This window comes from Cyprinodon tularosa, unplaced genomic scaffold (genome assembly GCF_016077235.1).
Source record: "Cyprinodon tularosa strain WSP-4 unplaced genomic scaffold, ASM1607723v1 ctg21, whole genome shotgun sequence".
NCBI classification, from domain to species: Eukaryota; Metazoa; Chordata; class Actinopteri; order Cyprinodontiformes; family Cyprinodontidae; genus Cyprinodon; species Cyprinodon tularosa.
In genome coordinates this window covers 1,150,452-1,164,850 of record NW_024038778.1, presented here as the reverse complement: position 1 = coordinate 1,164,850, position 14,399 = coordinate 1,150,452, and the positions used below count along the sequence as shown (strand labels likewise).

Below are 14,399 nucleotides of genomic sequence, written 5' to 3'. Positions count from 1 at the left end.
TATATTAAAACAGTAGTATGTGATTCTATATATACATTTGGAAAAGGAAGCATATGTCTCCAATTCCTAAATTGTTACCAGCATAAGCTAACCCCCCGGCACCAATGCTTCTTCAAATCCATACAAAGTGTGTTTGTGTTTTGTTTGTAGTTAATTTTTTTGTGTGTTTTTACCTAAAACGATGCCGTTGGGAAAGGCAGGTGGCTGCCAGACCACCCTAACAGATGTCAGACGGACTTCTGGAAAAATCATGCGGACAGGGGGCCCTGGTACTGGAAAGGAAAACAGGAAAAGGAGTTGGCAGCGAAATCAATGCATATTTAATACACACATTTAAGGAGATGAATGACTGATAGAGACAGCAGGCTTTTATATTTCACCACATTATGATTATATAAATTGGTTGCTCTTCTGACATGGTCAAACAAAACTAATCCTTCTAGAGGCTTATTTATAGTCCATTAAATTTTTTTCCCAAGCAAGTATTTATCTGTCTTTGCTTCTATTGGCTCAATTAATTCATCCAGCTGTGTCTATGTCGTTACATCTAATTCTGGATTTGAAATTAAATTCCATCCAACATATCTCTCTGCATGATCCTGCCACCACCATGCTTAACAGGTTGATCTGTCACTGTTCTGTAAGAACATCTAGTTATCTGTACAGTCTTTTATTAGATGAATATAAAATGATCTGTAGAGATTCCAGAACCATAAAGATACAAACTACCACAAACTGTAAGAGCGTGGGAAACCACCATCTCTGTCAGAGTAAAATACCTTTATTATCAACATGAACTTTGAGGAGTCTGAGTGAAAAATAACCCGACAAAAACTCGATCATGTCACATGTCCTCTAGAAAAAATATATTTTTTTAAATTTAAGATTGACATTTTTGGCCACAATGATAAATATGTTAAGAGGAGTCAAGATTATCAAGCATGGTACCATAACCATGCTAGATAATCTTGCCTCCAATCTGTATATAGGATAATAGTTAAAACCCAGACACAACTAGGTATATCAACAGTATAAACAATATTTCAAATATAATTAATTAAAAGGCTTTAAAGGCTGGTTTAAATTAGCATCTCCCTAACTATATCCCATGGTGCCAAGGGACTGTTTCACTTTGATTAGTGATGGTGCAATGCTCAGCATGAAAGGACTAATTAGAAAGTAGAACCAACAAAAAAAAGTATTCCATTCAACCTAAAATCAATAGCTGATCATTCAAAAAGCACAGATAAGCAGTAGTTAGGAATGACTTACTCTAATGTTCTGTAATCATCTCAATCCCAAATATAGTTGTCAACAATTCCTAAACAGCTTGGTGACACCATCCATTTTAAATAAGCTCAGTGAATCAATTTATAGCCAGAGGTATCTAAGGACTTTTCTTGAGGAAGTCTGCAAAATTCTTAATATTCAGCATTGATATATCTCTCTATTTAATTCATATGTAAGCCTGCAGCTGTATGAATTAAAGAATACAATTTCTACCATGTCCATCCAGTTCTAGTTTTTAAAACTCATTAAAATGTTAGTAGCAGGATCATTCCATCCTGATGACATTCAAATGCGACTTTAAAGTCGCTACATAATATGACATGCTTGCCTAATATAAATGTGCATACACCTCGCTGCTTCACTGTATGCTGAGTCTTTTACACACATTGAAGAGGAAACTCCATAGGACGAAATGAAAAGAAGTAATTTCCCTTCAACCTCGTGACAACTCTGACATTGCTGCTGATAAAAGTACATGTTCCACCTCAGCAAATACATGTCAGCTAAAGTGTGTGCAAGCTTACAGCTGGTTCGAGTGTGTGTGTGTGTAAGAAAGGATGGGGGTTCATTATACATTGCCAGGAATTGACTTTGCCATTTTTGTTTTATCCTGAAATGAGAAAAACTTTTCAAACGTGACACGACTTGACAGAGGATGATTGCTGGTGTGCGAGAGAGCATATGTTCCTGAACACGTGTGTCTGTGCGGATCATAAAAATGCCGTAATGGTTACCAGGTCTACACATCGGGAGCTAAACATTTTAACATGGTTAGAGTGAAAAACAAATACACATATGTCTGTCATGACAGGAGAGGTGTGAAGAACAAAAAGAAAACAAAAACAAAGAGGTGTAAAGGGGAAACAAATATGCTCAGAGACCTTCTGGTCACAGGTCAGTAATTCCTACCATCTTCTTTGGTCCTGAGGAGGACGGGGCTGCTGGGAGGGCCGTCTCCAATCCTTGTGTACGCCAGCACTTGTAATGCATACATGGTGTATTTTTGGAGTGAACGCAGTAACAGCGTAATATTTTTGTCTCCTTCTACCACCTGAACACTAGGCGGGCCATCTGAGTCTTTCTCACTGTACAAGACCTGTGAAAAATAAGGAAAAAAAATGGTAAAGAGGCATACAACAAACTGTCTGGTTACGATTTATTGTCTATATTTAGATTCCAGAATTAAGACAAGCATTACATGATCACAACTCACAAGGAACATGAAACTACATCTCTGCTCTGTTTGGGAGACAGCATCGAAGTAAAATAAATAATATCACTATTCCTTTAGAAAATAAATTCTGTCACAAAGATAGTTATTACTATAGAAAAAAAAAGTCTAATCAGTTCACACTGGGTTATCATTGACTAAAAACAGCTAGAAGAAAAAATGTGTCAAGACCTGCTTTTCTTTGTTATCCCTTTCTCCCCTTTACTGTATTGCTCGAAAACTTAAATAATATGACTCTTAAAACCACTGGAGGAAATAAAATCACCTCATCTAAAAATAAGACACAGATCGCGCACAGCAGGAGATCAGGGATGGCTATTCAACATTTAGTGAGGGGTGGAAGGTGTTAAAAGAGCTGCTGCTGGCAGCCACTTCCCATCTATTAACATGGTAGGCATGCTGCTCAGTGTGATCCACAGGAAGACACACAGATGTAGGGTGTTATTTGCTTTGGGCAGGTTGATGATGACCTGGATTTTATACACAGTGTGATTTACAGAGATCTACAAAAGTGTTTTTCCTGGTGATGATTCTTTCAGGTTTTGCTTTTCTGCCACTTATATATTCAGATTTTTCAACAGATACTAGTATCAGACCAAAGTAAATATGAAAAGTATTTTTTAAATTTTTAGTAGACCAGATTGTTTTGGCTGATATGTAAAAATGGCAACAAAAAAAAATATGATGTTAGATCTGATGTTGTCTCATGACTGTGAATGGTTTATATTCAAAAGCATAAACATGTAGTCATTCAATAAAAAAAAGGTTTCTGTATAGTTTCCAAGATTAACAATGATCCGTTTTAAAAAATGACATTAGCTGTATATCATTTAAAGGTTAGCTAAAAACAATACTTGGATATGTTTTCATAGGAATTCAAACACATATGATATTGATTATGCCATCAGCTGGATCAAGACACTTTTTTAGTTTATGTCTAAAATAAATTTAGCAAGAGCATTTTTAAAGAATTGTATTAATAAAAAAGGGGGAAAGGTTAACATCTGAATCATCCATAAATCCAACACTTAAGATAGGTTCTACATATCTAAAAAAAAAAAAAAAATGTTTTAAAAAAATACTGTGAAAAAGTTAAATCATTTTCACTCAGTTTAGGAAAATGTATAACTTTTATACAGATTGATTACACAAAAAGAAAAAAAGTTTAAAGATTTTTTTTTAAATGTTGATGATTATAGCTTACAGATAGAAAACAAAAAGCAAACTTTCGACCAAGAGTTTTGGAATATTGGGTAAGAATGTGGGATTGGGGCTCCTTTGCATGAATTACTGCATCAATGCAGCGTGGCAGGGAGGCAATCAGTCTCTGGATCTGCTGAGTTGTAAAGGAGGCCCAGATTAGATTGGTACAGACCTTCAGGTCATCTTCATTGTTTGGTCTGGTGTTTCTCATCTTAATTTGATGGTACTTCATAAGTACCCTAATATGTCCAGGCCAGCATGATGGCCATTCAACACAGTAACACCATCGCTGGTGTTTAAACCAACTATTAGTTCCTTTTTGCAATGCAGGCAGGTACCAAGACCTGCTGGGTTCGGGGGTTGTCTTAAAGTGATGCCTTCTCCTTATGAACCTACCCAAATTTCTTGAATATATTTTGCATGATCTATGTTTTTCTCCCACGCTGTTTACATCTGATCACTGCTGCACTTTATGAAATGGAAATGTTCATTTCACTGCTAAGCTTCTGCTTATTTACTGCCTGAAAGCTGAACAAAATTAAGTTTTGTTTTGTATACACTCTGTGTATACAAAATGAAAATAAATATATCTATCCTCTAAATAAATAAAACTGTCCTCTCACGGCTGCAGTCCTCCCCTGTTTACTACAACAAATTTTTCCTTTGGCTTAACTTTCAATGAAAATGCTGGGATAAAGCAATATGAATGAATGGATGAATAAATGTCACAAATGCTAAATAAGATTAAAACTAACTCCACTCAGACACGTATACATTATAAGATAAAACTGTACAGTGATATACAGTAGGAAACAGAATTGAGGATCCTGGTTGTTATGAAAAATATTGCACATGTCAGTAAAAAGGTTTGGGTTGGACAGTTAAACTATGATTTGTTTGAACAACCAGCTTTTTAAGAAATGTGGCTGCTGTCCTTTTGGAGAATGTCATTGATCGTCTTCTGGACGTCTGTCCAGTCAGCAGTCTTCCCCATGTTTGTGTAATCTACTGACCCACAATGGACTTTCAGCTTTTTATAGCTAATCAGCTGATTAGGATGTGATGCCACAAGTTTACAATATTCAACATTTTCCCAATGCTTCAATTCCCTAGATGCTGAACTTTGGGTGTCAATATCTCTAAGCCACAATTATCACAATTACAAGAAACAAAGGCTCGAAAATGTTCACTTCATGGTTAATGAATCCATATGAATACTTGAGTTTCCCTTCCGAAAGGAGTGAAATAAAACAGTTAACCTTTTAAAAAACATTTAACCTTTGAAACAAATAAACCTGTATGTCTAACTGCAATTTTCTGTTTAGAGAGACATTAAGGGTGACACTGCAACATCTCAGGATTCTGAAAATGAGACAAAATGCTGACCTGCATGTCTAAATATGTTGGCAATGTAACCGTTTAGGCTTACGATTTGACATATTTCACTTTATTTCAGATTGAACATGAGAGATGAGGACAGGCTGCAGGATGTATTGCTTTAAGTGGAATGGCAGTCTGGACCTAAATGCTCTATTCTGACTGTGACTATGCACACAAAGCATATCATTTCTTGCCAAACCTGCAGTTCATATTGTTGAATTACAGAAAATCTTCCAAATCCAACAGGTTTTGTGGATTACTTTTCTGTTTTTTTCTAACAAAGGCATAATCCTATCTTTGTTTCACCTTACACCCACTTCTGTGTTATCAAAGACATAAATCCTTCTTAAATTGCACGCATACCCCCAAAACATAATCATTGCAGCAGGGTGCTAAAAGCAATGGTGGAGAATGGACTAACCGGAATAGTTACAGGATATTACATCATTTTCCTCTTGTATCAGATTTTTTGTGTGTGTGAAGGTCTGTGTGGATGTGAGTGTGTTGGAGGAAGTGGTAATGGGCCAAGAGGGTCAGGCCAGAACATTACGGTTGGTTTGAGTGTCTCTGTGTCTGCTTGAGAGTTTTTATTCACCTTATAGCCGATAATGACTCCGTTCCTTTGTGCCTCAGGAATAGGAGACCAGGTGAGCATGATCCTGGAGGAACTCACTGCCTCAGCACTTACATTCACTGGAGATCCAGACGGAGCTGAGGAAAAAACAGACAAAGAAAACGTGCGCACAAACACGCCGCTCAGTGCCACTTGACTCTCTGAACCAATCTTCGATTTTACCTCAATCATCCACCTCCCTCCCTCTCTCCATCAATCTTCCCCTGTGTGAAATTGAGGGGGCGAGTAAAGGCCAGGAAAGGTGGCAAGATGAGAGGAGGACCCAGAAAAGTAATTGTAGCACTTTATTTCTCAACCAACTGCCTTCTTATGCCCAACTAGTAATATGTCAAACACATCTCTGCTGGACAATTGGAAACAGGAAAGGGGACTGAATGAGGTCTGTATTTGTACCAGATTCGGTGGTGCATGCTGCAACGGTTTGGCTCCATGGTCCGGCTCCTATGGAGTTGAAGGCTTGTATCTGAACCTGATAGTGAGTCCAAGGACTTAGCCCCTCTATAGTGGCTTCGTTAGCTTCAACTCCGCCCGATACGTCCTCGTTCCTGTCTTCCCCGTCCCCATCTGTCCTCCACACACGAAGCCTGTAGCCCACAGTTTCTGGGCTGCTGTTGTACTCAGACTCCAGAAGAGGCTGAAAGAAAACAAGGAGCAAATCTGTTGTTTTCTACTACAGATATTATTGAAATGTTGCCTGGCTTATGTAGACATTCCTTTTTTTGTCAACACATATCTAACAAGACTAACAATGAAGAAAAATAAAATTCATTGCATGTCAGATTAACACTATGCTGCTTTCAGCACAGTTTCTAAGGCAGATATTACCACTTCGCTCTAAGTTCACAGCATGTAGGTTTTTCTGCTTATTTCCATACCGACCACATTCAGGCCTATAATATTTGACCCTTTTAGAATTAGATGTTCAATTTGTGTCACTCACTGAGATGCTCTGGGTCCCCTGAAATGGGTTTAACATGCAAGATACCCCTCAACCAGTAATAACCAAAGAACTAACTATTCTCTGCGTTGTTAAAGTCCAGTCACCTTTATCTTTTTTCTTTCTTCTTCTTACCTGTAGCATATTTTGCTCTGATTTTAAGTGGTCCTCCATTACCTCTGACCCACATGGGGATGCATGGTGACGCATTACTTTAGGGAATAATTCTCCGGTAATCACTTTAGCCAGGTGTCCATACTTTGTACCTAATATATCAGACAATTTTCACCAGCACTGTATTTAGCAAGTGTCCCATGTTGTACAAAGGATAAGTCTTTGAGACGCCCAGTCATTTTAAATACCTCAGTGATTTAGCACAGCTTAGCATTTAGGAGCCATAATACAAAATGTCACATTAGTTTTATTACCCTTAATATGCAGCTTAGAATAATAGCCTTAGCTAACACCATTATGATGTTCCCATTACAGCAGAAAACCAGCATAGCCCAGGCAGGGTGCTAACATACAGGTGAAATCCCATTAGCATGCTGCACTTGTAGTCCACAGTGTCTCAGTGTCTGTGTCTGATTTGACAGGCTCTTTTTCTCATTCCAAGTCTTAAATGGAAAAATACTCTGCTCTACATTTATGTCGTGATAAGAGGAGTGGATGGTAGAGAGTGAAAGAAGGATGGAGGGAAAGAGGGAGAGAAGAAAACCCAAAAAAAAGGGAAGACTAAGAGGACAACAAAACATAGTGGTTTGTGCTGGTAGTGGTCCAAAGTGGTGAATGGGAAATGTGACAGATTAGTGTGTGCAATGATAACCAGTAGAGACAATGATTACAGGCTGTCAACCTGTTCAGTCCTGCTGCTGCGGCTGCTGCTGAGAGAGTGAGCAAGCACACTAATACTGATGTAGGAAAAAAAAAAGATGCAAAAACAAAACGGGTCCGCAAAGACATAAATGAACTCCCAGTCAAATTAGCACAGCTTAAATAAGTATTAAAAAAAAGAATAGTGGTTAATGGTTTTACAGAGACCACCATGTGTTTGACGTATGTGTGTGGCTGTGTGTGTGGTACCTTCCAGTTAAAGCGTAGACTGGTCTGTGTGGCAGACACGAGGCTGAGGTTGGAGGGGTGGGAGTCAGGGGCAGCCTGTAGTGTTTGAATCAGCCTAGAGGGGGCGCTCATTGGACTTGAGCCGACGATGTTCACCTGCTGCATCCTGAACCTTGAGAGCATAAAAATCATATTTTAAATGTAAGAGTTTAAATGTAGAGTTTAAATGGTGAAGTGATGTGTGTGGGGTTTGTAATGGAGCTGTCTGCTATATGATGTTTCATACTTTTACTCCACCCGGTGCCTCAGCAGAGCCAGGGCCATCTCCAAGGACAGCTCCCACCCTGGCTCCACCCTGTTTGACCTGTTGCCCTCTGGAAGGCGCTACAGGCAAATGAGGATCAGGACAAACAGACTCAAGAACAGTTTCTTCCCCCGAGCCATTGCCCCCCCTCAACTCCGACCTGCGCTGTCGGTCACTTTACACCTGTTTTGCACTATCCCCCCCCCCCCCCCCCCCCCCCCCCCCCCCCCCACAATCTGTGCCAGTACTGTTTACATTTCCTTTTCACTGTTTACATTTCCTTTAATATATTTATATATATTTTTTGTAACTGTTTACATTTCCTTTTCATTTTCCTTTTAATATATCTATATATTTTTTATATATTTTTATTTTATTTTTATTTCACGGTAGCTGTTATGGAAGTCCCAAATCTCATTGTATCTGTCACAGAATATAATGACAATAAAGGCTTTTTGACTTTGACTTTTGACTTTTTTGACTTTGACTTTTTGACTTTGACAACATGTCAAGCTGTACCTACTTTAAAAAAACAAAGGATTTTAAATATCTCATCCATAATATAGAAACAGCTACTCTCTTCCTATAAGACATGTGATTACTGTGTTTAAAGTAATGAAAATGAAAATCAGATCAGTGTTCTTTTATATTTTACACAAGTCATCAAGACCAGGGTTAGGAACAAATGGGACGCAACATGAAATATGTATAAAATATTGAACAACTAAATAAACTACATACTTTCAGTATTTCTATGACTGCATATTTTTACATTAAATAGAATTATTTAATTAAAAAAAGAAACAATATGCAATGTTTTAGGTTAATAGATCCATCCATCCATCCATCCATCCATCCATCCATCCATCCATCCATCCATCCATCCATCCATCCATCTTCTCTCATACTTATCGCTAAGTGGGGTTGCGAGGGGAGCTGGTGCCTATCTCCAGCTGTCTACGGGCGAGAGGCAGGGTACACCCTGGACAGGTCACCAGTCCATCGCAGGGCAACACAGAGACAAACAGGACAAACAACCATTCACACACACTCAAAGAATTTAGCCCTAACATTCATGTTTTTTGACTGTAGGAGGAGACCGGAGTACCCGGAGAGAACCCACGCATGCACAGGGAGAACATGTAAACTCCACAGAGAAAAAACTTCTTTATGTAAGGCCACTGAGCAGCCCTAGGTTAATTAAAAATAAACTACATATTCTACATACAAAAAGTGAATAAGGGACGTCTGAAAAGGAAAATCTAACCTTTACTTTAAAGAACTACATTCAGCAGCAATGCTTGTATTTTAGAGGAAGTCGAATAATGTATAAATGTAGACTAGAATACCTTATTTTTGGCTATGCAGATGAACATGAAAATGTACAGGTTCAGCTATCGATAGATTATAAATTTAAATGATTAATTGCACATAAAGTCTGTGGTTTATGGAGAGTCAATTTCTGTCTCAGAGTTTTTCCTCTACTAAAGGAAATGCAAATGGAAATCGACTAAAACTATAAGAGGCAACATCAGTAGGGCCAATATTAGCATCCTCTCATTTCTTTCTGTTATGGGTACTGACTGCTTCTAGAACCAAGGTCTGGTAAAGATTTTTCACTCTTACCAGTTTGTTCTCATAATAACCTGATTCACTTCATAAATGTGTTTAACAAAACCATCACTGATTTTGTCACTGAAAACTGACGGGTAATTCAAGTGGCCAACTTCCCCATTAAAGCCATCTTTATAACTGTGGAATGACTGTTGTGTTTTTCTGTTAACCATAACCCTTTATGGTGGACTTTAAGTACTTTTAATAGGGATTCTAAGGAGATATAATTTTAGCAAATTATTAAAAAACTGGAATTAGGACATCCCCACATATTTAATGAGCGAATGTTTGCAATTAGGTCTTACAAACTTGCAGGTTAGTAGCCTCTGTCATACAGTTAATTATAGCCTCAGAAAAAAAAGGACAATAGGGATTCTACTGATGTCTATTCAATTCAGTAAATGCATTTATCTCGAACGGAGCAATTTCAAGGCACATGAGTAGCACAGCATAAAACAGAGGGAACAGCAGCAAGGGACTATAACAAGAACAATGTACTGTATCTCTGATAATAATAAAAGATATTTATAAATCCATATATACTATATTATGAATATGTATATATGTATAAATATGAAACATGCTATGCAAATATTACTTTATGCAGTGTCGAGGAATTATGTAGCCTAAAGTGCAACATGAGTTCATGGTTTGGCTGGGAGGGTCAGGTGTCCCCATGTCAAATATGGCTAAGGGTTTAGAGTAACAAAATAACAACAGACTACGGCGCAAAAGTATGCAAGATAAATAACAAGTTACTCACTGATATAATCAGAGAAAAATCAACACACTTCAATTCTGACTTTTAACCCATGAATCAATTAATTTTAAGGCCAAAATTCCTGAAATATATCCCTGCAGAAAACTGTTGCATAACTTCAATTTTGCAATAACTCTTGATTCTTGAATGGCTACAGGACATTAAGCCCCCCTTCACACCTAATTAATACCATAATGCATTGCAAAAAAAAAAGATCTACAAGGGCAAAGAGGCTCTTAAGTTCCCAAACGGTTTAGAGCCTGTAAGGTAGCATAGTGGGGTTTGCAGCATTTAAAGCTTTCCCATGCACAGTGGCATGGCTTGTTCATCAGAGAACCTAAAGCATCTGATCTCATTCCAACACTACCACCTCATCATGCACACGCTGCCTGGCAGTGCTTCCAGTGAGCTACTGTTATGCTCTGACCATCATGCCTATGACATCTGTTGCAATCTGCTGCACTCAAAAAAAGGAGAAGCTTCAACCAGAAAATCTGTGCTCTCTATGTCAACAAATATGGTTCCTTTATCAGGTTCCACGCAGATACATTTACCAAGTCTTTTTTTAATCCTGACGGATGAGTCAAACTGACATATATTAGATTAATAAGAGCATAATTAAAAGTTAATTATGTTAAAGTTTGCTGATGCAAATGCATTTGCATACAATTATATCATGGCTGCAAATATATTGATTGCAAATAGAATAAAGCAAAAAAAGCCTTTTATAAAGAATTTAAAATAATGCAGTTGGTGAAGGATCCTCAATAAATTCCAGAGATTTCCTGGTATAAGAAAAATAAATACCGGTACATTAATTTGCTTTAGATTCATATGTATATGTTTTTTATAAAGTGAAGTTTGTCATGGTTTACTGCTTGCTAAACATGTCAGAAAAAGTAAATATTTTACCCTGCCTCACTGATAAGATCAGTATAAAGATAGCCTGATTTAAAACCTTTAAATGTTAGGCAAAGTGCCAAACTGTGCAGAATGATTTCGCTATTAAATTATGGAATAGTAGAAATAAAAAGCTGAGGCTTCTCAGGAGAAGCTCTTTAGTTGTCTGAAAACAGCAGTCAGTAAAACCACCATTTCTGAACATGAAGACTCGCAAACACGAAAATACTCACAGGAGAGCGTTTGTTTCTTATGCTTCTAAACGCAGCCATGCTTCAGTGTGGCTTATGAAACATGTGATTGGCAGAGTTTGCAGGAGAGAATAAATCTATGATGTGTTGTCCCAGCGATGGGGAAAGAGTAAAAGCAAGATACAAAGAAAGATAAGAAATGCAGGCAAGTGCAACACTTCATCTAACATCCTAGAGCTTCTGCCTGTGACAGCAGGAACCCAGTGACTCTAAACTGTGTGGAAAGGTGCCAAAATCCCATCACAGTTGACAACACGGATAATCAAGCTTCTTACACATTTTTATGACAAATTTATAAGTCTTTCGGAAGTTTGATTTGCAGAGTACAGACAGTTCCACAGTCTGCGTGGATGGGTGCATAGATAAGTGGATAATGTGCAAATGCATAGATGTAAGGACTCTCTATAAAGCAAATATAGATAGATTAGGAAATTCTGGAAAAAAACATGTTCTATTTACAACCAGGAACTGGAAACACTAGAATGAAACTCCATACTTTTCCAACCAAGGATGAAAATTAAGGATACTGGGATACGGAGACGTGTAGGAGAGGAAGAGGATGAGCTGCTTTTAAAAGAAGGAACAGATTCCTGATAGATTCACTTCTCTCTTCATCCCCCCGCCACGCTCCTTGTCTCTCATTCTTTCCTCGTTCTCTGGTTTAATGCTTTCTACTGCCCTTCAAACCTTCTCATCAACGTTCCTCTCCCCTGCCCTCATCTCACTGCTTCTCCCTCCCCTTTCCTTTAGCTAGTTTGCAGGAGGGTAATAAGTATCTGCATGCTGCAGCTGTGAAGGTGCTGACAAACAGAAAAGTCTCAGATGGAACTGTCTTTCTGTGTGCCAGTGTGATTTATCGAACTTCACCTGAGCCTTGCGATACTGCAGAAACTGCCGAAGAGTAAGATTTGTGTAAGCCGGAGCGCGTGCATACCATGATGTGTGAGCCTGAGATTGTGCTCAGACTTGCTCTGAGCAGGATGAGGGTGTTTGCTGCTAACCTGTACTGAGTGAAGGGAGTCAGGCTGGGGATCTCCAGTGTGTCTGCATTCGGCTCGTTGTCTTTCTGGTAAACGACTCTCCATGCCTCCTCCTTGCCGTCCTCCTTCACCACCTGTTAAATAGGGAGCATGTTGCAAGACAGATCTCCTCCTGCTGTGTTTTGCCATCGGCTCTCACCACTGAGGTGTACTTTGAGCCCAAACACACCTGTCCTTCCACGATCCATCTGGATATGGCTGTTTTGCCATCAGAACCGGGGCGAAACCTAAGCATTGCTGTTCGAGGACTGATGTTAGAGATGACAAGGTTAGAAGGAGCCCCGGGAAGCTCTGCAAACAGAACAAAAAAGATACAACAAGTTAGAATGCCATCAAAAATGTTATTTACTTTGAAATGTAATTATAACTCATAAAATTAAAAAGAACAAATAGAAATAAACTGATATATTTACCCTTATCTTTATGATTCTAGATTAAAGAAAAGAAACACTTAAATTAGGTATCTAAAAAAGTTAAAGATTACATATACAAATGAAAATAAGATTTTTACTAAAGCAACATTAGCCGCTGAAAAGTACTCTATGCTAATATGCGTAGTAAATACTACCATATTTCCCAGACTATAGAGTGCACCTCTATATAAGCCGTGCCCACTACATTTTTTGAAAAACTTGAAACGTACATATATATGCCTCACCAGGCTATAAGCCAATGATATCTACTGAACTGTCTCCCACCAAACCTGTAGGGGGAGCTCAGCTCTACATACATTTGTTCTCCATTAGCCCTTTACTCTGCCATTTCCAACTTTGACTTCCACCTCTGGGGGTTAGGACAAAATCCATGGAAAAGCTGCACCGTCTTATAAGCTGCATGGTTAAAAGTGTGGGAAAAAATTAGCGGCTTATGGTCTGGAAAATATGGTGTATTTAGTCCTTTTCCTTTGGTATAGAAATGTAGTCTGGCCAGCCAGACTGAATTACACTGAGCATAATTAAGTCTGACTAATCACCGGTAACAATCTTAATGGTTCGGACCAATCACTGCGTAGGAGGCGGGACTTTAGGATGTGTCACTCTCAGGGCCAGAATCACCCATAATGCAGCAGTGCTTTTGTGCTAGCATAACAGCAAGATGTTGACCGCAACACAGCAATGTTTCATTGATGCCCTTTCTGAATTCTTAAGTGAGGTTGATCTAATTTTAAAACCTCAACACTTGAAGTTTGTGTATCACATCCATACTTATCTGATTGGCTCTAACCTGATGATGCTGACGCTATTAGTCCCGCCTTTGAACTCAATGACATGTTGATGTCGTACCATTCTGGCTGGTCAGGCTAATAAAAATCCATTAAATTCCCGTTCTGTTTCAAAGACAACTTTTCCTAGTTTGCTTTGCGTTACTTGACCTTCTATGTCTTGTTTTGTTTTTAAGCAGTATTTTTCTAAAAACAAATCCAAATGTTGCTGTTTATAATCCTCCAACTAGTATTTTATACCACACCTTTTCCCTCCACAGAAACTTCCATATAATGGATACAGCCTTTAAATGTCTGGCATTCCCTAACTTTGGTGAGGTTTAATATCTGCCTACTGGAAAGCTGTTGGTTTACTGGCAGTTTTCTTCATAATTTGGTAGACGACAACATGAAATGTCTGTTAAAACTACTTTATTTTTGGGTGTTTTAATTAATTTTCATATCAACCAAGATGGGTCCAAACTCTCCTTTATCAGTTCCAGGTTTTGAACTGAAACACTCAAGTAAATTAAGATTTAAATGATATCTGACTGAGATGCATGAGCAGCTTTTATTCAGAAGTGCAAATAAA

General features: G+C 38.3%; 1 protein-coding gene across 2 annotated transcripts in view; it reads right to left on the bottom strand.

Annotated features, from left to right (window-relative positions):
- The window catches only part of LOC119783647 (protein sidekick-1-like), a 433,545-nt gene that overhangs the window by 54,282 nt on the left and 364,864 nt on the right, over positions 1-14,399 (bottom strand). For both annotated transcript variants that reach the window (XM_038285267.1, XM_038285266.1), the window contains exons 22-28: positions 12,776-12,897; positions 12,568-12,680; positions 7,759-7,909; positions 6,132-6,372; positions 5,700-5,815; positions 2,200-2,386; positions 174-272 (exon numbers count right to left, since the gene is read on the bottom strand). In XM_038285267.1, the coding sequence (XP_038141195.1) occupies positions 174-272; positions 2,200-2,386; positions 5,700-5,815; positions 6,132-6,372; positions 7,759-7,909; positions 12,568-12,680; positions 12,776-12,897 (1,029 nt within the window). The remainder of the gene's footprint in view (positions 1-173; positions 273-2,199; positions 2,387-5,699; positions 5,816-6,131; positions 6,373-7,758; positions 7,910-12,567; positions 12,681-12,775; positions 12,898-14,399) is intronic.